The sequence below is a fragment of the Oryzias latipes genome, chromosome 2, assembly GCF_053564925.1.
Source record: "Oryzias latipes strain Hd-rR chromosome 2, Olatipes_Hd-rR_3.1".
Lineage (NCBI taxonomy): Eukaryota > Metazoa > Chordata > Actinopteri > Beloniformes > Adrianichthyidae > Oryzias > Oryzias latipes.
Window position 1 is genome coordinate 44,003,260 of NC_136238.1, and position 27,303 is coordinate 44,030,562.

At 46.0% G+C, this 27,303-nt stretch overlaps 2 protein-coding genes across 7 annotated transcripts in view; one reads left to right on the forward strand and one right to left on the reverse strand.

Annotated features, from left to right (window-relative positions):
- LOC144988873 (uncharacterized) overlaps positions 1-27,303 on the forward strand; it is a 385,609-nt gene that overhangs the window by 206,687 nt on the left and 151,619 nt on the right. The window lies entirely within an intron of this gene.
- On the reverse strand, positions 2,355-16,637 carry LOC144988849 (protein NLRC3-like). 5 transcript variants are annotated; one of them, XM_078939952.1, is made up of 8 exons: positions 15,292-15,750; positions 15,111-15,209; positions 14,231-14,286; positions 12,349-14,143; positions 5,835-6,008; positions 4,357-4,533; positions 3,661-3,834; positions 2,355-3,344 (listed from the first exon to the last, which is right to left on the reverse strand). In XM_078939952.1, exons 1-8 carry the CDS (start codon positions 15,378-15,380, stop codon positions 3,323-3,325), a joined length of 2,586 nt encoding a protein of 861 aa, XP_078796078.1. In that variant the 5' UTR covers positions 15,381-15,750; the 3' UTR covers positions 2,355-3,322. The 5 variants fall into 5 exon arrangements, with proteins under 5 accessions (XP_078796078.1, XP_078796072.1, XP_078796069.1 ...); XM_078939946.1 differs by lacking the exon at positions 2,355-3,344 and adding an exon at positions 16,567-16,637 and having other exon boundaries at positions 3,351-3,834; positions 15,292-15,432; XM_078939943.1 differs by lacking the exon at positions 2,355-3,344 and having other exon boundaries at positions 3,351-3,834; positions 15,292-15,754.

A 27,303-nucleotide genomic window follows, 5' to 3' on the forward strand; every position in this document is an offset into this window, starting at 1 on the left:
GGGGGGGGGGGGCTGGGGGACGGCTGTTTGACCACCGGGGGACAGTCTACCAGCTGTCCCCAACTTACCCCCTTCCTCATATAACCTCATATTAGGGTGAGGGGGTGGAGGGTCTAGCCTGCGATGCGCCTTGGGGGGGGGCTATTTGGCAGTGGCCCCCCTCCTATGGTTGCCGTATGGAGTGGGCCCCCCCTCTTTCGGTTTTATTTGCACCTTAGACATGTAGGGTCCTTGGTAGGGGGGGTGCTTGGACATCACTGCAAGCAAGCAGCAGATGTCCTCCTGGCACCCTACCCGCCAATTTTAACCGCACCTTAGACATTTAGGGCCCCTTGGTGTGGAGGGTGAGGGGACATCACTGTGAGTAATCAGGAGATGTCCCCTTAGTGCCCTACTCGCAAATTTTAACTGCACCCCCCTTAGTACACACACCCCTCCCCCTTCAATATATACATTCAAACATAAACACACACACATGCACACACACACACATGCACACACACACTCTCTCAAACACCAATACACGCACACACATTTTACAAGGAAGGTGGGACCTGGGTCCATCTGTCCCCTACCCCTTCCCTGGTGGGGGGTGCGGGCCTCTTGGCGATGGCGGCCGTGTCCCTTGGGTGCCGGCTCCCTGGGCCCGACGGTGCTCTCTCCGTGCGGTGGGGGGGTTCATATTACACCTGAGCCGGGGGTGTTCGTGTCCCTGGGGGGTGGGTCCTGGTCCTTGCCCCTGGGCGCTGGGCCCCGCCAAACTTCCAACATGGCCGAGCCTGGTCGGGCCATATTTATAACACCCCTTGTGGGCCACCCTTTTTTCCCCGGGGTTCCCCCCTCCTGGGCGGGGGCGGCGGGCCCCAGCCTTGCTCCTACCTGGACCAACCGTGGGCCGGGTGGGTGGCTGCCTGGAGTGCGGAGCGGGTCTCCCTTGGGGGGTCCTGGCTCGTACCTGGGGTCGGGGCGGGGGGATGCCCGGAACTCCTGGGTGGTGGTGGGGTGCTCGTCTGGGGCTGTGGGCGTCCCTCTCCGGTGGGGCCCTGCGTTGGGCTCTTCCGGCGCGGCGGGGGGCTGCTTTCCTGGCTGGGCTGGGGCGGCGCTCTCTTTCCCTCCGCGCCTCCCTGCTCTCTGGCTCTGGGGGCCTCGTGGCGGTCCTGCTGGCCCTGGCCTGGGTGGCGGTCTTGGTCGCCCGGGGTGCGGTTGTTCCCTGCCTGTTCCCGTGTGGCGTTGGGGGGATTCCGGCTGCCGCTGCTGCTGCGGCGGGGGTCTGGGTGTGGGGGTGGCTGGGCGCTCCTCCTCCTTCTTTTCACATTCCACCATCCATTTTAGAAGAACATAAACACTCACCTGAGCACAGGTGTTAGCTCACCTTTGCACTAATAGTTTGCATGATTGAATGAATGAAAGATTTCACACTAGTTGGTTTAAAGGCATAGGTGTGCGTTCATGAACACTATCTGTTTTGTGTACATGTTGACATGTGGACATTTTTGCGGCTAGCAGGTGTGTTGATAATATTTGAGTGTGTGTGAACAGGCCCCGCCCTTTTTGTACTACATTTGAACCGTACCGTAACGATAAACAACCAGTAAACCTGTCTGCTCTATGCTGCTTCATGGTCTTACCCCCCTTCCCCTCCTATTATCACCCTCCTACCCCCCCCCCCCTCTCTAACGTCCCTCTCTCTTCTTCCCCTCTTTCCTTTTCCGTCCGGTCCAACACCAAAGATTTTCAAACATGATTGAAATTAATAAAGTTTGGCCTCAATTACAAAAGGGGTTTATTCAGTCATGCCTCTGGTTGGTCTGAAGATTAATAACCCCTCTTGTTAAAGTAAAATATGTCCAACACAAGAGGCCCTCAGCTCTCATCTGTTTGCCTAGCTGTTGGACAGGACAAGTTAAAAAAAAAAAAAAAAAACTCTGATCTTTCTTGATGTGGAGGGGCGGAGCCTGAAGAGGAAGCATCTTTCTGCAGGTGGTGCTGCAGCTTTGGGCATGTTTTCCAACTCTTTAGCTTCTGCTGTTCATGGAGTCGTGTCCCTCTGTTCTTGGAAAGGAGAAACCTGCAGAGAACTTTTCCCATTTCCACTCCCTCCTTTCAGCTGCTGCCCACTGTTCCCCTCTGAATCAGAAGGGAGGGGCTCTCATCTGTTCTGCCCACCCCCATCTAGAAAGACATCAGCACCACCTGAACATTCCAAAGCTCTTTTCCAACCCATTTCTACTGAGAAGGAACCAAACACATGAAGATTAGAACAGCTGGAACAGGATGAGGGGGAAGGCTAAAGATTCAAGTCTGTTTGTGAGTCAAAGATAGAATGAAGACAGAAATCAATAGAAAACACAGAATTGATTCAAAAGAGCATTTATTAGATCCAAACAGGCTGCAGGAATTTGACAGACAGCTTTCAGTTTGAAAATGCAGTTCTGCAAACAGCCAGCAGGTGTTTCCCCTCTCCCTCCTGCTTCAATGCAGTTAGTTTCATATGCGCCACAGAAAACCATAAAAGGCAGAAATAACACACTCTGATGGAACTAAATTATTGATAAAGAAAAAGTGGGGTCATAAAAACTGAATCTTAAAGTTGAGTTTGTAAAAAACCAAAAATCCACCATAGAGTAACTCTTGGGATCCACACGTTGACGTCTCCGGAGTTTCCTCTGTTCTCCACAGACAATAGTTATTTTCCAAGATAAGTCAATTCATTAACTGATCGTTTAGTATAGCAGGAAAATTCTTGAAACTGCTGACTCGGCATTAGATGTTTCAATCCTCATTTCAAGGTGTATCAAAGTGGAAATGATGGATTTGACATTGAAAAATGTGAGCAGAGAGGCTGAATCCTGCATGAACTATTTCAGAGGAAAGACTTTTACAAACTGAACAAAAAAAGAAACATCAAACTGATAGAACAAACAGGAGACAATGTCACAATAATGTACACAAACAGCTTCATGAACAGAGAAGGACAGATGTTAAGAAGACAGGAAGAATGACATCCGTTACCATGGCAACACAAGAGAGAAGAGAAGCTGAAGATTTCCCAAGACTCCAAGTTAGAATGAGAAGAGGAAGTGCAGTTCTCCATCAGTCCACCGGGGGAGCTGCAGCACAATAGCTGTCCACTTGATGCTGAGAGAGACAGTGGAGCTGATCTCAGATCAGTTCCTGCTGCAGCTCTGACACTCATCTCCACTTCCTCTGATTCCTCCATCACTCTGCTCTCCACCTCCCAGGAACACCGTCCAGTCGCAACATCTCTGCAGACCAGCTGCTGCTGCTGCTCCTCTCTGCTCCTCCAGGAGCAGGAGGAACATCACTGCCACCACTCCTTCCACCTGCAGAGAGAAAGTGTAGAGCCAGAGATGAAGGAGTGTCTCCTGATCCTGGTCTGTCAGTCAGTGATGCAGCACAGCAGCAGAAAGAGCAGCAGGAGCTTCAGTCCTGTTCAGAGCAGCAGCTTCCTGTCATCTTCACCTGTTGGAGCTTCTGCTGCTCTGATTGGCTGACTGTTGTCCTGAAGCCTGTCATCATTCTCCTCAGAGCTTCACTGAGAAGCTGCAGCTTCACAGGAAACTCTGCATCTTTGCCCTCAGACTAACTTTAGGACCAAACATCTGGAAGCAGCTGGACTGACTCCAACCCTCTACTGACCTCAGAGTCTGCAGTTTGGAGTTTGGACTCTTCACCAGATCCTGGAGCTGCTGAACATCTGAAGACTGAAGCTTGTTGTATCTCAAGTCCAGGTATGTCAGGTGGGACGGGTTGGACTTCAGAGCTGAGGCCAGAGCAGCACAGCTGGTCTTTGACAAACTACATTTCTGTAACCTGAATCCAGAACAAAGAGTTGAGTTTAAAGACAAAGTTCATGTTTTTCATCCTTCACTTCTTCTAAAGAGTTCAGAGCTGAAGAAGATCAGAAAGTTTAGAAAAAGTCCAAAGATGTGAAGCAACAGCAGCAGATCAGAAGCAGAGAAGAACTGTCTGCTCACAAACATCAGCCGCTGGACTCTCAGCTGCATCTGCTGAAACACAGCAGGACTCAGAGTGCATGTGAGCGTGCACGGCTGCTTCTTCTGCACGCGCTTTAAAGGAGTCTGTTGGAGCAAAGACACAAAGAAGAGCTGATGGCTGCAAGCAGAACTTTGTGGAGCACAAATGTCAGCAGACAGCTTTGAAACAAGCAGCTGCAGGAAGAAAAGAAGAAGTTCTTCTGCAGATCTTTGAAGAGAACAAACAGCTGCAGGAAGATGCTGCTGCAGATCAGAATCTGGACATTTCTGCTCACTGTGGGTCAACACAACTTTGTCATCATATTGATCTGAACACAACTGAAACATGGAGGCTGACCTCAGAGTCTGCAGTCTGCAGTCTGGACTCTCCAGAAAACCACACAGATGAGGAACTCCTGAATCCTGCAGGTTCTGGTTCTGGCTCAGGTCCAGTTCTGTCAGATTAGATGGGTTTTTCTTCAGAGCTGAGACCAGAACTTCACAGCTGATCTTTGATAAACTGCATCTCTCCAACCTGCAATGAGACAGAAAAGTGTGTTCGGGAGCAGTGATGCAGCTGGAGGTCCAGGAACTTGGTCCATTCAGTCAGGTGGGACCCGCCCTGATGAGACACTGACAGATGACATTTTCACTGTTTGCTCATTTCTTTTGGATTTGGACCCAAAAACATGATCAGGAATGAAAATGACATAGATTAGAAATGACTTGAAATGAAGTTCAAACAGACGAGGAATTGAAATGTCATTGATCATCAGGAATTATTCAGGATTTATACCATGGTCCGGGCGAATACTCCATTCTGATTGGCTGCTGGGTGTGCATTAATACATGATAACTGCATGGTGAAAAAAGAAGTCCCGGTCACCTAGCTTAAATGTTTCGTATCACTACTCTGGCTTCTTTAAAACAACCTTCAGCTTCATCATTTGGACAAAAACAAGCGGTAAGAGGAGAACTTTCTCTCTGAACTGAGGCTTTATTCAACCCATCAGAAAGATAAGCATATATGTATATATGTATATGTATATATATATATGTATATATATATATATATATATATATATATATATATATATATATATATATATATATATATATGTATGTATATATATATATATATATATATATATATATATATATATATATATATATATATATATCGCTTTATGTTATGTGGTGCAGTGCGTATAGTCCGCTATTTGTGAGAAAAGTGATCCAAATCAGAAAGAAAAAAAAATCAAGAATTAATGACTAAAACCTGGTTAATATTTTTTTCTTTTCTAAGTGACCATGGTATAAGTGTGCATTATGACTTTTTAACGCACCCCATGGATGCCTGAACTGTCTGACGCGAAGTACGTTAAAAGGTGATAATGCACACTTTGAAGGGTATTAACCCTCACTAAATATTTACAATCAATAGATTCAAAGGTTTCATTTCAAAAATGTCTGATTCATTAGCATTTCTTCATCTTGAACCCCTAATGTTGAAATCCCTGTTCATCACCCAGAAATCCTTTAGGACATTTGGGTCAAACTCAAGGCTCGTGGGCCACATCCAGCCTGGTGTGTGATTCTATCTGGGCTTAAGGCCGGTCAATAGATCCATTTCTGTTTATGGATTCAGTTCAAATGGATGTTTTAGAAGATCATTTTTGGGAACATCTGGATTCTATTTTCCAGCTCTCTGCTTTCTTGGCCTGAATACAGTCAGATGCTAATAATGTGAATGATGCTATAATAATAATCTGTAGCACCCTTGGAGCCCTTCTACAAATGTAGAAATGAACCAACCAGCAGCTTCAATGTTCTGACCTCAGAGTCTGCAGTCTGCAGTTTGGACTCTCCAGCCCAGAACACAGAACCTTCATGGATGAATCCTCCAAGCTGTTGTTGAACAGGTCCAGTTCTGTCAGGTGGGACGGGTTGGACTTCAGAGCTGAGGCCACAATTTCCCAGTGAGTCTCTGAGAGTTCACATCCTGTAAGTCTGTGAAGAGAAAGAAAGACAGAAACAGGTGATCTATGATGAATTCAGGCTGTGATGAAGTTCCAGTTGGACATTTGTCTCTTCATCAGAGCTTCATCTTCATCATGAAGCAGTCCTCCTCATCAGTCTCTCTCAGATCTTTCTTTCATCTGCAGCTGGAGGAGAGAAGGTGGAGCTCCATGGAGTTTCATGCTGCCCTCAGTCTGTCAGTGATCTGAGGTCTGAACCCCAAAGTTACCAGTAGAACATCTGGATCCCAGAGACTGACAGCTGTCACTATGACCATGACGATGAGGATGATGATGATTGACAGTTTTTGAATGTTGGTTATGATCCAGTTTTCTGAGAGTTTTCTGTTTCCATTTCCAAAATGATATTTTCATGTTTTCAGCTCTGAAGCTGTAAATAACAACAGTTCATCTTCCTGTTCTGTTGCAGAACTTTGATCCAGTTTCCTCCTCAGGTCCACGTCTCCCATCACGAACAGAACCACAGCAGCACCAACCTTCAGGCAGAACTTTCCAGAAGCTCTTCTTGGTAGAAAGAGGCTAAAGTGGCTGTTTCTGTTCTCAAAGAGCTTTTCTACATCTGGACATGATCCTTTCTCGAAGCTGTTGATGTTGTCAGGGAAACAGCACATTCTGGGCTCTCCTCCTCTGAACACTGTGGAACCATGACTCAGCATTGCTGTTCTCTGCAGACAGCAGACCCATTTCCAGAACAACATCTGCATCTTCTCCTGTCTGATCTTGAAGATGAGTTTCTTCCAGCACTGTTTGTTTCAGTGCTGTTTGAAAAAGGGAAACAGCAGAGAAAGAGGCCAGGGGGTGGAGCTTCAACAGGAAAGTGTCTCACTCCAATAAAAGCAGGTGGATTCTTCAGCGTCTCATTCAAAACCAGGAATCTTCTCCACAGGAGCCTCAGGAGACCATGATGAAATCACTCTGACCTTTGACCCATCATGCTCCTCATACTTCACACACATGAAACAAAGATGCAGTTGATGTTCCACGGACAGAAGAAGCTGAATCCAGACTGCTGATGGCAGTTAGCTTTGATCAGGAACATCATGGTTTTCATGGTTCTAGAGCCACACTATGACCATCAGCAGAGTGGGTTCAAAGGCACCTGCTGAATCCATGCAGGTGGATCAAAGCCTGTCTGGACTTTCTGTGCTGGATTCCAGAACCTCGGTATGGAGGAACCAGAACCTGTGCAGGTTTACAAGTTAGCTGTGATGCTAGGCTACATTCTGCAGTCCAGACTACTATTTTGGTATGATCAATAAGGACTTTCACAATAAAACTTTAACAACACAAAAACACCTAATCCATAAAACAAACTGCATTTTCAGATTCCAAAAGCCTGGATTGATCCAGAAGATCTTCTGCTGAATTTGTACTCACATTCTGGGATTTTTCTAGAAGCATCAGAGAATTAAGAATCCAAAAAAACTAGAAGAAAGCGGTCTAAAACATGAATCCTTTCAATGGAACTGCATAAACAAATCAATAGAAGCACATTAAAATCAGATTTTGGACAGATTTCCCTGATTTTCTGTCTGTTCTGCTGTGTTGGACTCAGATCTTCAACAGAGACTGTATGTATGCAGATGATGGTGATCTGACAGTTTGTATATCGCCCTGATAAAATCACCTGTGCAGGTCTGAAAGGAGAGGCCTGCCTTCTAATCAGAGAGCCATCAGCTGTGGGAAAAAGGGACATAGAAAGACAAAGGCAGAGGATCTGACAACGCTGAAGTTAGTTTCTGATTCAAAGCTTCTGATTCATGAGGGCACTGAGGGAACGTTTCACTTCATTTTTCGCACTAAGATCACCTTAAACCAGGACCTGTTCAAAAACCGCTGGACCTGGACTGCTCAAACATGGATTAAATTATTATTTAGATACCAGAGAACACATTAAACACAGTTTCTGATTTGTGAAAATGTGAAATAGGTTAAATTTTAATCGTATTTTACGCACTGAGTCCACCTCAGACCAGGTCCTGTTCAAAAACCGCTGTGTGTAATAGTATAATTTTATCACATTTTATGCAATTTAAGGACAATTGGGACAAGGGAAGGACAACTTAAAGCAAAACACCAAAACAGGAACTTTAAAGTAACTGTTTTGGTTACTATGGAGTCCCACAGGGCTCAGTTTTAAAACCCATCATGTTTACGCTTTATATGCTACCCCTGATAAACATAATCAGGAAACACAGCATTAATGTTCATTGTTATACTGACGATACGCAGTTGTATTTATCCATGAAACCTGACCAGAATGACAATATAGAGAAACTGAACGCCTGCATCAGTGACATCAAGACCTGGATGAAAAATTAATTACCTCCTCCTGAACCCAGAAAAAACTGAGGTCATTATACTTGGTCCTAAAAACCTCAGAGATGCTCTGTCTGCTCAGATAGTCTCCCTGGATGGCATAAGTATAGCCCCCAATTCCACAGTTAGAAACCTTGGGGTTTTACTTGACCAGGATTTATCATTTAAGGCTCACATATCTCAGGCGTGTAGAACTGCCTTTTTTCACCTGTGGAATATTGCTAAGATCAGAAATATACTTTCTAAGAGTGATGCTGAAAAACTCATCCATGCATTTGTTACGTCGAGGCTGGATTACTGTAACTCCTTGTTAGCAGCGTGTCCTAAGAGTTCCTTAAGAAGTCTCCAGCTTGTTCAGAACGCAGCAGCTAGATGGTTAGCAGGAACTAGCAGAAGAGATCACATCACTCCTGTGTTAGTTTCGCTCCATTGGCTCCCAGTTGATTCCAGAATCATAGTCCCTTACCATCCAATCAGAACACTTCACTCACTAAATGCAGAACTGCTTGTGGTTCCTAGAATTACCAAAAGTACAGTTGGAGGTAGAGTGTTCAGCCACCAAGCCCCTGTTCTATGGAATAAACTTCAAGCTCATGGAAGAGAAGCCGACACCGTTTCTACATTCAAAGATAGACTGAAAACATTCCTCTTTGGACAGGATTATTATCAGATTAGTTAGTATTCAGAGATTATTTAACTTCATGTTAATGTGTTTAAATTAAACTTAGTAACAATAACAATTAGTTGTTAGGAGCTGCTAGTAGTTGAAGCTGGGGTAACTACGGTGCTTTTGGGTTCTATCCTCTATTCTCATTTACTTCTACCCTTCCTCTGTTCTCTATTCTGGATCATTATTCATAATTTAGTTCTCCATGTCTCTGTTTGGTGCAGTGATTCATGTTCTGTCCCTCTTTCCCTCTTTCCCCTAATGGGGAGTGGGAGTGCTTCCAGATTGCAGTTGGTTCATCCGTGCTCCTGTTCCTGACCATGTACCTGGTCTCTGCTCTGTACATGACCGTGTACCCCGTCTCTGCTCTGTACCTGACCGTGTACCTGGTCTCTGCTCTGTATATGACTGTGTACCCCGTCTCTGCTCTGTACCTGGCTGTCTACCTCGTCTCTGCTCTGTACCTGACCGTGTACCTCGTCTCTACTCTGTACCTGACCGTGTACCTCCTTTCTGTTCTGTACCAGACCGTGTACCTCGTCTCTGCTCGATAAATGACCATGTACCTCGTCTCTGCTCTGTACCTGAGCGTTTACCTCGTCTCTGCTCTGTACCTGACCGTGTACCTTGTCATTGCTCTGTACCTGACCGTGCACCTTGTCTCTGCTCTGTACCTGACCGTGGACCTCCTCTCTGCTCTGTACCCGACCGTGGACTTGTCTCTGTTCTGTACCTGACCTTGTACCTCCTCTCTGCCCTGTACCTGACCGAGTACCTCCTCTCTGCTCTGTACCTGACCGAGTACCTCCTCTCTGCTCTGTACCTGACTGTGTACAACGTCTCTATTCTGTACCTGACCGTGTACCACTTGGCTGCTCTGTACCTGACCGTGGACTTGTCTCTGTTCTGTAGCTACAGTGTACCTCTTCTCTGCTCTGTACCTGACCGAGGAACCTCCTCTCTGCTCGTTACCTGACTGTGTACCACGTCTCTGTTCTGTACCTGACCGTGTACCACTTGTCTGCTCTGTACCTGACCGAGGAACCTCCTCTCTGCTCTGTACCTGACTGTGTACCACGTCTCTGTTCTGTACCTGACCGTGTACCACTTGTCTGCTCTGTACCTGACCGTGGACTTGTCTCTGCTCTGTACCTGACCGTGTACCACGTCTCTGTTCTGTACCTGACTGTGTACCTCCTCTCTGCTCTGTACCCGACCGTGGACTTGTCTCTGTTCTGTACCTGACTGTGTACCACGTCTCTGTTCTGTACCTGACCGTGTACCACTTATCTGCTTTGTACCTGACTGTGGACTTGCCTCTGCTCTGTACCTGACCGTGTACCACGTCTCTCCTCTGTACCTGACCGTGTACCTCCTCTCTGCTCTGTACATTCTCTCTGCTCTGTACCTGACTGTGTACCACGTCTCTACTCCTGCTTCTACACCTGGCTGTGGATCCTGTCTCCTGCTCGACTCGCGCCCCCAACCCTGGCTGGATGAAGCTTGTCTGCTGGACTTTAAATATGTAGTTGTAGTGTAAGATAAGTTAATTCTTCTCTAAGAGTTTTGGTAAATTGTCTGTCCGTCCTGGTCGAGGATCCCTCCTTCATGTGGACACCTCTGAGGTTTCTTTGTTTTTTTCTGGAATCCGTTTTTTTTTTTTTTTTGGAGTTTTTCCCTTTTAGAGAAGGGGGTTCCAAGGGCAGGGATGCCAGTAGAGCTTAGTCAGTTTGTTAGTTCATTTTAATTTTTTCCTTTTGAATTCTATGTATTCATGATCGTTCTTTATTTCATGTTTCATGTTTTCAATAGAAGACTGTTGTTGTTAATTTGGTCTAAACAAATCAAATTGAAATTGAATTGAACATTGTGATTTTGCACAACCAGGTGATACATTATGGCCACCAGCTCGTACTTGTTTAAAGAAATACAACAGTACAATACAGTATAAAAAATATTTAAAATATTAAATAATTAAAAAACAAATTTTCCCGCAAATTTCAGCAACAGGACCTGGTCTGAGGTGGACTCAGTGCGTAACATGCGATTAAAATCAACCTATTTCACATTTTCACAAATCAGAAACTGTGTTCTCTAGTATCTAAATCATAATTTAATCCAGGTTTGAGCAGTCCAGGTCCAACGGTTTTTGAACAGGACCTGGTTGTAGGTGATCTTAGTGCGAAGAATGCAGTGAAATGTTCCTTTAGTGCCTTCACGAATCGGAAGCTGTGAATCAGAAGCCAACTTCAGCATCATGAGGATCTGGGAGGTGAGTATGCTGAAAGAGGCTGATAGAGGCTGAAAAAGGTTCCAACACTCAACCCTGCGTGCTTCCATAACCTGACAGACTGACATCTTCTCACAGGAAACCTATTTAGATGCAGCAGAACTTTTCCAGACTGTTTACTGCACCGGCCTCATCCTGCACTACCATTATCCACAAGACATCTGCTCAAAACCTGGATTCAAGTTGCAGCACAACAAACCGGAAAACAAACCACAACTCTTCCTGTCAAACAAAGACGGTTGGTAAACCTGGACCTGACCCCCTCCACCAAGGACTGGATTCAGGAAACCACGTCCCAGGAACCCGGAATGGATTTATAAGGAGGACTGGACTGAACAGGAAGACAGAAGGTACTCAGAAGAACTAGACTGTGTGGCCTTGCTTTCTAACTTCATTTCAGCAATACCCTCCTACAGTAACAGAGACAATAAAAGACTTTGGGCTTTTGTGTGTGGAGAGCAGAGGGAGTGGAGAACATCCTTTGTGACTGTGGATTTTTTTATAATTTATATGTCAGAGAGACCTGACTGGCACCTCAGGAAAAGTCATCCACAAACTGTCACAAGATTATGGTTGACTGAACCAAAGGAACCAAAAGGATCAGAAAGAATCAGTTTCTGCTTCAGTTACTTTCTTTCACTGATCAATGATTTCTCTAGAAAAAAGATGATAAACAGAGGAAAGAGCAATGTAGAAATGTGCTTCTAGAACGACTGACATTGTGGAAATGTGCTTCTAGAATAACTGAAATTGTAGAAATGTGCTTCTAGAACGACTGACATTGTGGAAATGAAGACATCCTTTCATTCTAGACCGTCTGCTTTGGGTTCAAACCTTTCAGGAGGTTCTGGATTGGATTCATTTGGACAAATATGATCATTCTTTGATCTTTAGCTAAAAGATCATATGAGTGTTAAAAACAAACTGATTTTCTTCTTTCATGTTTTTATTTCTAATCATTTTCAAACCTTTCATTCTTTGTAAATCAATCTGAACACTGATCTGATTTATCATCACAATAAATTCTGGACTCACCTGAACTTTCTGCAGTTCCTCACAGCTGGGATCAGTCTCCGTTTACCCTCAAGTGATGATGTCTTGTACTGGTTCAGGTCCAGGTCCAGCTCATCCAGAACCTCCTCTGACATCTGCAGAGTGTAGGCCAGAGCTGAGCAGTGGATCTCTGAGAGTTTCTTCTCTGATTTGTTCTTTGACTTCAGGAACTCTTGGATCTCCTGATGAACTGAGAGGTCCTTCATCTCCATCAGACAGTGATAGATGTTGATGCTTCTGTCAGGAGAAACTCCTTCACTTTTGATCTTCTTCAGGTTGTTGATGGCTCTCTGGATGGTTCTTGGATTCTTCTCTGTCTGACCCAGCAGGCCTCCTAAGAGTCTCTGGTTGGACTCCACAGAGAGACCATGAAGGAAGCGAACCAGCAGGTCCAGGTGTCCAGTTTGACTCTGCAGGGATTTCTCCATGACTCTACTCAGAAACTCATCCAGGGATGGGTTCTCCATGTTGTTCTCCAGGAAGTCCTCAATGACCTTCCATTTGGAGTAACAGTGGAACATGTAGACTGCAGCCAGAAACTCCTGAACGCTCAGATGAACAAAGCTGTAGACCGCTTTCTGGAAGATCTCACACTCTCTTCTGAAGATCTCAGTACAAACTCCAGAGTACACTGAGGCCTCTGTGACATCCAGACCACACTGCTGCAGGTCTTCTTGGTAGAACATGATGTTTCCTTTCTCCAGATGTTCAAATGCCAGCCTCCCCAGCTTCAGAAGAACTTCCCTGTCAGTCTCTGTCAGCTCTGGTGGACTTGTCTGCTGTTCCTGCTGGTACTTGTTCTTCTTCCTCTTTGTCTGGACCATCAGGAAGTGGGAGTACATGTCAGTCAGGGTGGTGGGCAGCTCTCCTCTCTGCTCTGTGGTCAGCAGGTTCTCCAGAACCACAGCAGTGATCCAGCAGAAGACTGGAACTTCACACATGATGTAGAGGGACATGGAGCCCTTGATGTGGGAGATGATTCTGCTGGACAGCTCTCCATCTGGGAACCTCCTCCTGAAGTACTCCTCCTTCTGAGCATCATTGAAGCCTCGGACTTCTGTCAGTCTGTCCACACATGAAGGAGGGATCTGATTGGCTGCTGCAGGTCTGGAAGTGATCCAGACCAGAGCTGAGGGCAGCAGACGTCCCTGGATGAGGTTAGTGAGCAGCACGTTGACTGAGGACTTGTGTGTGACATCAGACACCAGCGGACTGTTGTTGAAGTCCAGAGAAAGTCTGCTTTCATCCAGACCATCAAAGATGAAGAGAAGTTTGCAGACAGACAGCTGTTCTGCTGGGATCTTCTGGAGTGTTGGATGGAACAGCTGGATCAGAGTGAGAAGACTGTGCTGCTCATCTCTGATCAAGTTCATCTCCCTGAATGACAGAGGAACCACAGCACTGATGTCTTGGTTCTCCAAGCCCTCGGCCCAGTCCAGAGTGAACTTCTGCACTGAGAAGCTTTTTCCAGCTCCAGCAACTCCGCTGGTCAGAACCACTCTGATGGATCTGTGTTGGTCAGGGAGGACTTTGAAGATGTCTGGGTTCTTGATTGCAGTGTCATGGAGCTGGTTGGTCTTGGTGGTGGTCTCCAGCTGCATCACCTCATGTTGGGTGTGAGCCTCTGGTCTCAGTCCCTCTGTGATGTAGAGCTCAGTGTAGACCCTGTTGAGGAGCGTTTCTCTTCCTGCTTCTTCACTTCCTTCAGCCACATGTTGACTTCTGCTCCTCAGACTGATCTGATGTTCTCCAAACATCTCCTGCAGACCAACATCTGCTGACAGAGCAGAGAAGAAAGCTCCTTCATGAGTGTCCCACATGTTTCCAGAAGAATCCATCAGCAGATGATCAGGCTCTGACTCACCAGCTCTGGCTCTTTCTGCAGACTGGGGTCCGCTCCTCTTCTTCTCTCTGTGGGCACTAAGGAGAAACGTTAGTGAACAACAATCAAAGCAGTCAGTGGGAAGTTCCAGACTGACTCTGATCATGGAGCAGATCCTCTCTGATCTTCAGACTCAGATATTGGGATCCAGACTGTGCTGAATGTGAGCAAATGTGTTTCCAGGTGAAACCAGAGCAGATCTAGTCCATCTGAAGGTCTAAATGATGCCTTAGCTGTGTTTGGAGCTCATGTCTGGACTGAGCTCAGAGAAAAGTTCAGCTGTTTGCTTCATCCTCACAGACTGAGCTTTGTGTCCTCCAGAGTTGTCCAACTCTTTTCTTTCCTCTCAGACCTAAAGCGCTCACAGCAGATGGTTGACCTTCCTGGATGGATCAGCTGATGTTCTTGATGAGAACATTGTCAATAACATGACATGTTTGGATCAACAGTTTCCAGCTTTCAGCATTTTCTGTCAGTCAATCCAGACTTTTTTCTAGAAAAGCTGATTCCAATTCTCCATGTAGAAATGGAGAAATTCTGAGAGCAGAAAGTCCAACTAGAACAATGTGATGTTTGGAAAGCATGAAAATCCTAATCCTAGGAGTCTGCAGTGATTCTTCTCATTAGACTGGAGCTGCTGTCAGTCAGAGTCAGCAGTCAACATGTTTTCTTCTCCAACATCTCTGATGTCTCTCAGAGACTCTCAGAAGACTCAACTGAAAAGATCTCATCACACACATGATGCTCCAAGTGAGTATGATCAGAGAGATCCAGAACTGAACCAGACCTCAAGTCCTTCAGCTGAAAACTGTTGATCATCTGAACTAGAATCCAGCCTCCAAAAACTCTGACAAACACTCACTGTTCCACTGCTGAACGGACGTCCTTGAAGTCTGGATTCCAACCTTTTGACTTGTCACTCCTGAAGGAAACACAGCTGGATCCAGGTCCAGATTGGTTCCTGTGAAGAATGAAGGTTGCTGGTGTGAGTCCTGAGCTCTGACATGGAGAAGATCATGGACAGTTGGAGATGTTGATCTCACCTCTGAGCTTTCCTCTGGTTGTCATGGTTACCATCTCTCCTTCTTTTGGGGGGAGGGGCTCCCTCCTGTGGCTCCTCCCACTGATCCATGATGCTGGATTCACTGGATCCACATCAGCTCACACACACCTTCCTCCTTCACCTGCAGAGGAAACCCTCCTCATCATCAGCTCTGATCCTCCTTCACCAACAGATCAGCTGCTCCTCCACTGATTGGCTCTTCTCTTGTGTTTCCTCTCAGGTTCAGGTGAATGCAGTCAGACAGCAGTGGGAGGCAGAGGAAGCTGCCATCAGCTGCTGCACTTCTGCTCTCCCTCCACCAGGTGGAGACATGGAGCTGCAGCAGCAACATTTCCATTCAGTCACTCTGACACAGAAACAACAAACTTCCTGTTTCTACACTTCAGGAAACATCAAGAAAAACAGACAGAAATCAAAGAATGAGGAGAAAGTACAGAAAGACGCGAATTCTTCCTCTGAGATGCAGAAACGGGTAGAGAGCTGCAGGCTGAGCAGATCTGGATTCAGTGATTTGATGAAGACCTCTGGATCACTGATGAAGATGGTGAGAGCAGATCTGAGAAGAACCTCCAGAAAGAAAGAAACTGAGCAGCAGAAATCTGAGATTTCCTGAACTAAAGACAGAGAACAGGTTCAAGAAGAAACCTGACAGCACCTGACAGCAGCTGAGAGGAGGGGCGGAGCTTCAAGCTGATTGACAGGTTGTTGATGTCAGTGACTGAGAAAGATGAGGTCATGTGACCCTCTGCTATGTAAGGAAACCCTCTGAAGGTGATTTGATTCAAACTACAGAACAGATGATGAAGAAATGCTGTTTGTGGAAGAACCAATCAGAGAGGAGCTCCCAGCTGTTCCATCAGAATCCTGTCAGAAGTTCAGAAATGAAGGAGATGTCAGTACTGAGAGGATTGGAAACATGCAGTTGTTCAGCACTGAGGACCTGAGAGCCTCCCAACCTTCTTCAGCAGAGATCAGAGCACTGAGGAGCTTCCACAGCCTCTCTGGAATGTCATTAGAATGTGAGCTGAGAGGAAGGCTGGAGCAGAGTCACCAACTGTTTGGAAGAACCAGCAGAACTCAGAGTTTGGCCTTCAGCTGCATTCTGCTCTGTTTCTGTCAGAAAGGTGACCTGCAGTGACCTTTTTGGAAGAAGACAAACTTCAGTCTGAGCTCTTCCTCTGCTGCTCCTCTTCCTCACAGACACATCACAGCCTTCATCATGAGTGGAGAAGACAACAGAAACACAAAGACTCACCGTCAAGAAGAAGAAGAAAGTCCTGCTCTGTCTGCTCTGACACGAGGAAAACTCTCTGCTTCATCATTTCCTGATTCAGGAACACCTGAGCAGAGCTCCACCCCCTTATGGGTGTGTTAGGATCCTCCCTGTAATCAGAATTGTATGTTTGCATGGGGGTGTAAGTTTGGTGTGTGTGTGTGTGCACACACACACACGCACACACACACACACACACACATTGTTGGACAGTTTATTGTCCAACAACCTCCACTGGTCAGGTCAAAGACATTCACTGGATCTGATGATGGAGGAACAGTTCCACACACTTGGAGGGTTCTGTTCCAAGGACTACTGTGGATGAGACCCATTGATCCACTTTGTTCCTCTGCAGCATCAGGATCTGGAAACTCCAACGTCAGTCACTTCAACAGGAAACAGACGAGCTCAGAGTCAGAAGATGAGAGTTTCACGGTTTTGACTGTTCCTTAACAAAGAAAAGAACCACACAGGAAACAAGATTTTTTTTCCCAGTGCATCCATTCGGGTTTTATTTGTTGTTTGGGTTGATAACATGAAAGTGGGTCATTTAATCAGGCAGAACAGGAACATCATATCTTGTATAGTCAGCATTTTCAGGTCAGTGTTTTTCTCACTGAAAGACAAAATTGAGACACAATCATATTAGGTTGACAACTGCTGAGCTCTTCCTCTGCTGCTCTTCTTCCTCCCAGATGAGAGACACAGACACATCACAGCCTTGATCAGGAGTGGAGATGACAACAGAAACACAAAGACTAAAGGCCCGTTCGCACCGGGACGAATTTCGTTTAACGCCCCGTGACTAAACAAAGTGCACCAATGAGAGTGTGCACACCGCAGGAAAAAACGCCACGCGTCAAAGCGTCAAAAAAAACAACGCCTCGGGTTCGTTTTTTTTTTTTTTTTTTAACTTGTCCTGTCCAACAGCTAGGCAAACAGATGAGAGCTGAGGGCCTCTTGTGTTGGACATATTTTATTTTAACAAGAGGGGTTATTCATCTTCAGACAAACCAAAGGTATGTCTGAATAAACCCCTTTTGTAATTGAGGCCAAAATTTATTAATTTCAATCATGTTTGAAAATCTTTGGTGTTGGACCGGACGGAAAAGGAAAGAGGGGAAGAAGAGAGAGGGACGTTAGAGAGAGGGGGGGGTAGGAGGGTGATAATAGGAGGGGAAGGGGGGTAAGACCATGAAGCAGCATAGAGCAGACAGGTTTACTGGTTGTTTATCGTTACGGTACGGTTCAAATGTAGTACAAAAAGGGCGGGGCCTGTTCACACACACTCAAATATTATCAACACACCTGCTAGCCGCAAAAATGTCCACATGTCAACATGTACACAAAACAGATAGTGTTCACGAACGCATACCTATGCCTTTAAACCAACTAGTGTGAAATCTTTCATTCATTCAATCATGCAAACTATTAGTGCAAAGGTGAGCTAACACCTGTGCTCAGGTGAGTGTTTATGTTCTTCTAAAATGGATGGTGGAATGTGAAAAGAAGGAGGAGGAGCGCCCAGCCACCCCCACACCCAGACCCCCGCCGCAGCAGCAGCGGCAGCCGGAATTCCCCCAACGCCACACGGGAACAGGCAGGGAACAACCGCCCCCCGGGCGATCAAGACCGCCACCCAGGCCAGGGCCAGCCGGACCGCCGCGAGGCCCCCAGAGCCAGAGAGCAGGGAGGCGCAGAGGTAAAGAGAGCGCCGCCCCAGCCCAGCCAGGAAAGCAGCCCCCCGCCGCGCCGGAAGAGCCCAACGCAGGGCCCCACCGGAGAGGGACGCCCACAGCCCCAGACGAGCACCCCACCACCACCCAGGAGTTCCGGGCATCCCCCCGCCCCGACCCCAGGTACGAGCCAGGACCCCCCAAGGGAGACCCGCTCCGCACTCCAGGCAGCCACCCACCCGGCCCACGGTTGGTCCAGGTAGGAGCAAGGCAGGGGCCCGCCGCCCCCGCCCAGGAGGGGGGAACCCCGGGGAAAAAAGGGCGGCCCACAAGGGATGTTATAAATATGGCCCGACCAGGTTCGGCCATGTTGGAAGTTTGGCGGGGCCCAGCGCCCAGGGGCAAGGACCAGGACCCACCCCCCAGGGACACGAACACCCCCGGCTCAGGTGTAATATGAACCCCCCCACCGTGCGGAGAGAGCACCGCCGGGCCCAGGGAGCCGGCACCCAAGGGACACGGCCGCCATCGCCAAGGGGCCCGCACCCCCCACCAGGGAAGGGGTAGGGGACAGATGGACCCAGGTCCCACCTTCCTTGTAAAATGTGTGTGCGTGTATGGGTGTTTGAGAGGGTGTTTGTGTGCATGTGTGTGTGTTTATGTTTGAATGTATATATTGAAGGGGGAGGGGTGTGTGTACTAAGGGGGGTGCAGTTAAAATTGGCGAGTAGGGCACTAAGGGGACATCTCCTGATTACTCACAGTGATGTCCCCTCACCCTCCACACCAAGGGGCCCTAAATGTCTAAGGTGCGGTTAAAATTGGCGGGTAGGGTGCCAGGAGGACATCTACTGCTTGCTTGCAGTGATGTCCAAGCACCCCCCCTACCAAGGACCCTACATGTCTAAGGTGCAAATAAAACCGAAAGAGGGGGGGCCCACTCCATACGGCAACCATAGGAGGGGGGCCACTCCCAAGTAGCCCCCCCCCCAAGGCGCATCGCAGGCTAGACCCCCCACCCCCTCACCCTAATATGAGGTTATATAAGGAAGGGGGTAAGTTGGGGACAGCTGGTAGACTGTCCCCCGGTGGTCAAACAGCCGTCCCCCAGCCCACCCCCAGCAAAGGGGCCAGGGCCACCCAGCCCAGGGGCCCACCCCCGGAGGCGCCGACACCCCAGGCCCGGCACCACCCACCCCACACAGAGAGAGAGGAGCCAGAAAGCGTCGCCCCCCCCCCCCGGAGCAAGCCCAGGCCCCCACCCCCAGACGCCGGCCCTAGAAGAGCTCTGGTCAGGCCTCGACGGGACCGAGGAGGCCAACCGGCCGAGGCAACCACCGATTGCCTCAGCGGAGACCCCGACCCGCTAGCCCCCCCGACCCGTACTAATAATGGGCCCCCCCTCCCCCCCAGAACGCCCCCCCACAGGACAGGGCCGACAAGCCCCCCAGCCCACCCCACCCCAGACCCCGCAGCCGAAGCGGGTGACACCCAGAGCGACCGGGGGCCCCGAGAGGGTTGTCCCGTCCCGTCCCAGAGCCAGGGAAGGGCCGATCCCAGCCCCAGGTGCAGATGGGCAGCCCATCCGGCGCCGCTGGGCCCCCCCCACCCGAGCAGGGCCCCCCGCCAACCCCCCCCATCACAGGCAAAGGGACCACCCCCCCAAGCCAAGCCAGACCACCACCCCACCCCCCCACCACGCACCCCCACACCCAAGCCCAGAGGACCACGCAGCGCCCCAGCCCGCCCCACCCAGGCACCGGACCCGACCCCCCGACCAACGGAGCCCCCCACCGCCCCCGCCAGGCACCGGAAGCCCCGACCCCCACCCCAAACCACGGCAGAAGGGCAAGGAGCAGCGACGACCAAGCCCCCCACCCCCTAAGTCACGGAGTCAACCACAGGAGACCAGAGAGACTGAATTCTTTCAAAGTTACTTGAGCTTTGGGCTGACATTTTTTCCAAGCTGATATGATCAAACAGCAGATTTCTGTGTTGACTTATGTTTATATTTTTCTTGTTTTTCCAATTTATTAAAATAGTTTTTTTGGCAATACAAAGAGTTATGAAAATGATAGATGCTAATCCTTCTTCTATATCGATGGCACTCATGTCACCAAGCACACAAAGTGACGGTGAGGCAGTGATTGAAACCTTAAGCCAGACTGATAAATCGGCACATACCTGCTGCCAGAGAGCCTGGACAGGAGTGCAGAACCACAGTGCGTGCATGTAGCTGTCGGGTAGATTATTATCACAGTGCTCGCAAATGTCTGAGTTACTGAGACCCATCTTGAACATCCTCTGTCCAGTGTAGTAAATTCTGTGAAGAGTTTTGAGATGGATTAGCTGCAGATTTGGACTTTTTGTCAGTTTAAAGGTGTTTAGACAAAGTTCTGACCAGAAGCTTTCATCTGTGCTGATGCTCAAATCTGCATCCCATTTTTTTGTTGGAAGGGCAATATTGTTATCTAAATTACATAAAAGTTTGTATATTTTGGAGAGAGTTCTATTCATTGAAAAATTAATCAGAGTGGTAACTACATCTGGTAGCTTTAAATCGTCGTCTTTAATTTTATACTTTTTAGTAATACTTGATTTAAGTTGCTGATATTCCAAGAAGTTATTTATTCCATGTTTGTCTTGAAGTTCCTGGGGGGTTATGAATCTTCTATCAATGATTACGTGCTCTAGTTGTTTTATGCCCCCTGCTTGCCAAGCTGGGAAGTGAATCATTTTTTTGTTAATAAGGATGTCCGGGTTGTTCCAGATGGGTGTCATTTTGCACGGTTGAATTGATGATTTTGATATTTTGAGAAATTCCCACCAGGCTGTTAAGGTGGCATTTATATTAATGCTTTTGAAACAATCCTGTTTTTTAACTGTTTGGCTAATAAATGGTAGCTGTGACAGGTTGATCTTTCCACATAACGCCTGTTCCAAGTCTAACCATGAGTTGGTTTCTGGATTATTTTTTAACCATTTTAAGATATATTGTAATCTATTTGCAAGAAAGTATTTGTGGAAGTTAGGTAATTCTAATCCTCCACAGTTTTTTGCAGATTTTAAAGTTTTTAGACTAATTCTTGCAGGTTTGTTGTTCCATAGAAAGCTTGATATGGATGAGTCTAATGTTTTGAACCATTTTAATGGCGGTTGTGTGGGAATCATTGAGAAGAGATAATTAACCTTGGGTAAGATTTTCAATTTAACCGTGGCTACCTTGCCCATAAGGGACAAAGGCAGGTTGGTCCAGCGTGTTAGATCGTCCTGTATGCTTTTCAGTAATGGGGTGTGGTCGTTTTTTTTTTTTGACGCGTCGCGTCGAAATCTATTCGACCAATGAGAATGGCGCTTTTGCACACGTGTCTGGAGCTTCTGAAGTTACAGTAAAACACAACTTGGGGGCGCTCAAACACAAAACTGCCTTGCTGAGCACACATACCAGCGAAGAAGATAGACGCCAAGTAGCGTCTACACTGCCGGGAAGAAATAATGACGGACATTCTAAAATATCCCCGAACCAAGCACCAGTTGGAGCTACTGGTGCTTGAAATATTCATGTTTTCTTTGTTTGATTCTGACTAGCGCGTAAATACTTGCTCTCTTCTTCTGAGTGAAAAGCGACTTTAAGAAGCGTAAAGTTGCGCAGTGCCACCTTGTGTACAGGAGTATTTCTGTTTTACATTGAGCGCCATCTAATGTCAGGGAATGAAATTGCATGTTCACTCCACTCATCGTCAGCGAAAATTGCCTGGGTGTGAACACAAAAAACGTGGCGAAAAACGCTGGCGAATATTCGTCCCGGTGTTTACGGGCCTTTACCGTGAAGAAGAAAGTTGGAGCCTCCATATTCTCCTTTTCTGTCCTTTCTGAAATGGAGGAAAAACTTTAAACGTCCTCATTTTCTGATTGAGGAACACCTGAGCAGAGCTCCGCCCCCCTGGACGAATGGAGGAATAACTGGAACCCAGGTGCAGAGAGAAATCAGGCTCTGACTTGCACCAAATAATATTTAATATCAAAACCAAAAACACCACAAGATGGGATCAAGAAAACAAAACTCATCACAAAAACAAAAAAAACATCCAGAATCTGAAATATAGGGCAGAGCAAAGCCAAAACCAAATGCTGACCAGACAGAGGACTGAGAGACTGAACCTTAAATATGATTTACTGATTTCCTGATTACAAAATTACTGTGGACTTCTCTGTGGAGAACCAGAGGTGAGGAGGACAGAGGAGGAGCAACAGAAAGAAAAGAGCTACTTTCTGTCACACACCTAAGTGTGTGACAGAATCTGTTCTCCGCATTTGACCCACCCCCTGGGGGAGCGGTGAGCTGCAGTAGCATTAAGGGTCTTGCAAGGACCCCCACTGGGTGATGATATGGTAATTGCCCCCAGTATCATTGTTTTTTCCCCTCCGGGGAGGGAACCCTGGATTCCTGTGTGGCAGCCCTTTATCTTAACAACCACCCAGATCTGAGTTACCCAGCTGCTGACCGAGTCACCCAGCTAATCTGCAAAACACACAGAGGTAGATAGAAAAGTAAACAAGCAGTGAACTGTGTCAATGTGTGTGTGTTTGCTTTAGTGAACCTGCTCCCTCTAATCAAACACCTGGAAGAGTCTCTGCTTTACAGGAAATGACATCACTCTGTGTCTTCTTGTTTATTAACCAAGACGAGAAACTTCAGTACTTTGTATGTGAAAAACAGAGAATAGATAAATAGCAGAAGAATGGGAGTAAAATTCCAGGTAATTAAACAAAGTTCTTCATCAAACTGCAGATGAACTGTCTCCATGTCACATATCTGCTATCTGGATGATCAAATCTCCTTCCATGTTGTGTGAATAAGGAGGTGTGTGTGTCTCCAAAAGTTCTATAAGGTCACTGATTGTTAAAGACCCACAACAACACAACATGGCAACAACCATCACCAGCAGAACCAGAGACTTCCTCTGTTTGCTGCTTTAACATGAACTGTGTGAACAGAGAATTTTTCAAGTTTTTCAAATTTTCAATTTTTAATAGTTTATTTCAAGCATTAAAAATATTTAAATATTTATTAAAAGATAAAAAATAATAAAGATGAAATAGGAGGAATCCATCTTCTGAACAGTGTTACTACTCAAACACTTAACGACACATTAGATTCATTTCATTTAATGATTTTCAAACAAAGTCAAATAGAGTTTAATTGTTGTTGAAAGGGAATGTGAAGAATGAAGAGTATATAATCCACCACTATTGTGTTTTTATATCTATAGTTTTGCATAGTTATTATGATCCAGTCCTTATCAGATCAAATTCAGATTCTTTATCATGTAACAAAATAGATTGTTTATTGATTATCCTCAGAAATCATTCTCACATTATTTCAGTTAACATTGATATGAAACACACTTTGTGTAACAAATGTATAGTTCCTATTGATCATCTTCAGAACACTGACAGTGTGGTGTTCATCTAGTTCTGTTTCCTGACTGTCTCTGAGTTTGGCAGCTCAGCTGTTGATCCTCCTGGATGGCCCCTCCCTTCCCTGTCTGGTCCTCTTGGTGAAGCCTGCACTTTGAAGTCATGTCTATTTAAGTTGATGTTACTCGCTCCTCAATGTCAATGCGTTCCTGTTAGATTTGTGGTTTTCATGCTCTGCCAACACTGAGGTCTGTTTGTCCTTTGGACTTTTTGTCGTAGCTTAGTTGTTCCCTTTTTGCCTTTGGCAGTTTTCCCTCTCATGAGGAGTTTTCGTGATCCCACCTTGTGGCGCTTTTTGTTAGTATTAAGTCGCTTCTAAGCACATTCCTGAGTCTCAGCCTGATTCCTCTCTCTGGGTTTCCGTCCTTCCAGCTGTCACAAACACATCATCACATTAATACAGTAATCTTTGCTACACATTCCTGATCAATAAAGTAAATTGCTAGCTTAATCATTAAATAGTTTTACATCATTTCAGTAAAGCGAGGCTCTCGCTAAGTTTTTAGTCGGTGAGAAACTAACTCAAACATCTATTTATAGTTTATGGATGCAGATTCCTGTCCTAAAATAACAATTCAGATAGAAATCTAAAACTATCCACAGATGGGATGACTACAGGTAGATGTAGACCTCAATGCTGAGATCCTTCAGAACACTATTGGTAGACCTTTAGTAACATAAGAAAGTAGAGTTTTCTGAAACATCCAGTAGATCTACATCTACAATAGTCGTATAGTAGTTGTCTAATAGATAACTTGGACCCGGTAGAAAGAAACTAACACAAAAGAAAGAAATGAACTACACACATAAGAAAACCTTCTATCCATGTTCCTACTTTAACTTTTCTTTATGGTGTGTCACTCTGACATGAACTCATGTGTGGAGCAAAAACTTCAACTTTGCATTACAATAAGGTCACTTTGTCCTCAGATCCAGTCAGACAGGTTTTCTCATTTCTGTTGATACAGCAGAGTGTTTAGACTAGAAACATCAACACAAGCTCAGTTAGTGATGCTGTAGTCATTTTTCTGATTGGTTTATTTAAAGCCTTAAAATAATGGAATAATACAATTCTAACAACTACAAGTATGTCAAACTCCCATCTAATATTAAGTCATACATTGATTAGAAAATAAAGGAAAATGAGTGATAAATGAGTGGAATCCATCAACTAAACATTGTTATGACTATGACAAATAGAGGTATTTGCAGTAATATTTAAAGTAAACGCACACGTCACATAAGGGTGGAATGAGTTTCATCCAGTCGTGGTTCCTAAGCAAAACCCTTCACGCTATTGCCAATGTAACCCTATCTTAGGCACTTTGACATTGGGAGTTGGGTCATGTTTTTCATTTGACTTTCTAGGAACTTTCTGTTTCATCTTTGAGGATTTGGACTTTTGAAAGACTTTTAGCTGCAGTTTCATCCTTTGAAGCAGATGGATCTGAATCTAGAGTCAAAGATTCTAAGGAAATCCTGGATTCACAGACATTTGATTGAATTTCTGTCTGGATCAGAAACCAACAGCAGACATTTCAAGCCGTCATCTGTTCCTAATGTTCATTCCCCGCCATCATTGAAAGCTTTTGGAATAGTCCCTAAAGCCAGCGATGGGGCCGCTTTGGAGCATGAACTCATCACTCGGTGTCACGGTGGCAGAGAGATGACAGATCCCAAATCTGAGGCTGAAATGATCACGTCCTACCAGCTCCACTCTGGATTTGGGACCAAAGACCTTTGAAGATGTTGGAGCATTGTTGGAGAATAGACTGACAACATTGACCTTTGACCCCTCCCTGATGTGTTCCACATCCAGCTGCAGACACACCACTACAGCTCCCATTCCACTTCTGATCCAGCAGTTAGAACCAGAGCCTGCATTTGCAGCAGGTTCCAACCCACTGACCACTGATCCACACAGGGGGACGTCCTAAGGGGCGGAGTCAGCCACTTGAGAAATGGGGGTCACTCTGGGCCTCTCTGTGTCTGGACCTTCAGAGGGACAGTGGTTTGGTCCAGAACACGGATGCTAAGCTAGCTCTGTGGAAACTTGAACTTGTTGAATGGGAAACTTCCTGAAATCTTCTTCATCTGTTGACTTGTTCTTTCTTCATCTGAATGAGCTCAGTCCTCTCCCAAATCCAACTCCATCTATCTTCAGTGCTTTGGACTGAGTTGGAGCAGAACTAGAGCTTTCTCCAGATGTCCTAGTACTTTTAGATCAGTGTCTTCCAATATTTGGAGCCCAGGTTCACTTCTTTCCTGACAAAAATCCCAAAAGGCCGACCAGCCACCAAATAGTCAGAAAGCAGAGAAACTTGGTGGTCTGCATTGATGAGAAACCAGTCCCTCCAGGATGACACATGGCTTTTTGGAATCATTTCACACACAAACAAACGGGAAGTTGTGCTTGTTTCTCTGAGAAAATGCAAGGCAAGGCAAGGCAAGGCAAGGCAAGTTTATTTGTATAGCACAATTCATACACAAAGTAATTCAAGGTGCTTCACAAAACAGAAAAATGCATTAAAATCACAATACATCATAGAAATAATCAACATAAAATTTACTTTAAAAGAAAAGAAAAAAAAAATTTGAAAACTGATTTAAAAATAAAGGAAGGAAAGGAAAGAAAAGTGCAGATAGGACCTTTCATTCATATACACGGCTAAACAGAAATGTTTTAAGTCTAGATTTGAACATGAACACAGAAGAGGTCTGTCTTACGACTTCAGGGAGGCTGTTCCAGATTTTAGCTGCAGAATATTGAAACGCTGATTCCCCTTGTTTAGTTCTGACTCTGGGAATCAACAGGAGGCCGGCCCCTGAGGTCCTCAGAGTACGAGATGGTTCATATGGCACTAACATGTCAGAGATGTACTTTGGTGCGTGGCCATGGAGAGACTTGTACACAAGCAGAGCTGCTTTGAAGTCTATTCTTTGAGGTACAGGGAGCCAGTGCAGAGACCTGAGCACAGGACTAATGTGATCATACTTCCTGGTTCTGGTCAGGACTCGAGCAGCAGCATTCTGGATGTACTGAAGCTGTTCTACAGCTCGTTTGGACAGGCCGGTGAGCAGGCCGTTACAGTAGTCTAACCTACTGGAGACAAATGCATGGATAAGTATCTCCAGGTCTGGCTTTGACACTATGTTTTTGATTTTGGCAATGTTTTTCAGATGGTAAAATGCCGCTGATGTTACTGACTTGATATGGCTGTTAAAGTTCAGGTCAGAGTCCATGATTACCCCTAGATTTCTGACTTGATTTGAGGGTTTAAGAGACAGAGAATGAAGGTAGCTGCTGAGACTTTCTCTTTGTTTCTGTGGGCCAAAAATAATAACTTGGGTCTTGTTTGAGTTTAGCTGGTGTGAAGGAATTTGTTTTATTATTATCATTGTTTAAATGTATTTCTTTAAATGTTAACTCAGATTGACCTTTTTACCTCTTCTGAAAACAGTTCTGTGTGTTTGGTCATCTGCTTCTCATGCCCAGCCAGGAAGGGGGGGGTTTTACGACACACTGTCCTCAGCTGATAAGTGATACTGTTTGAAGTTAGAA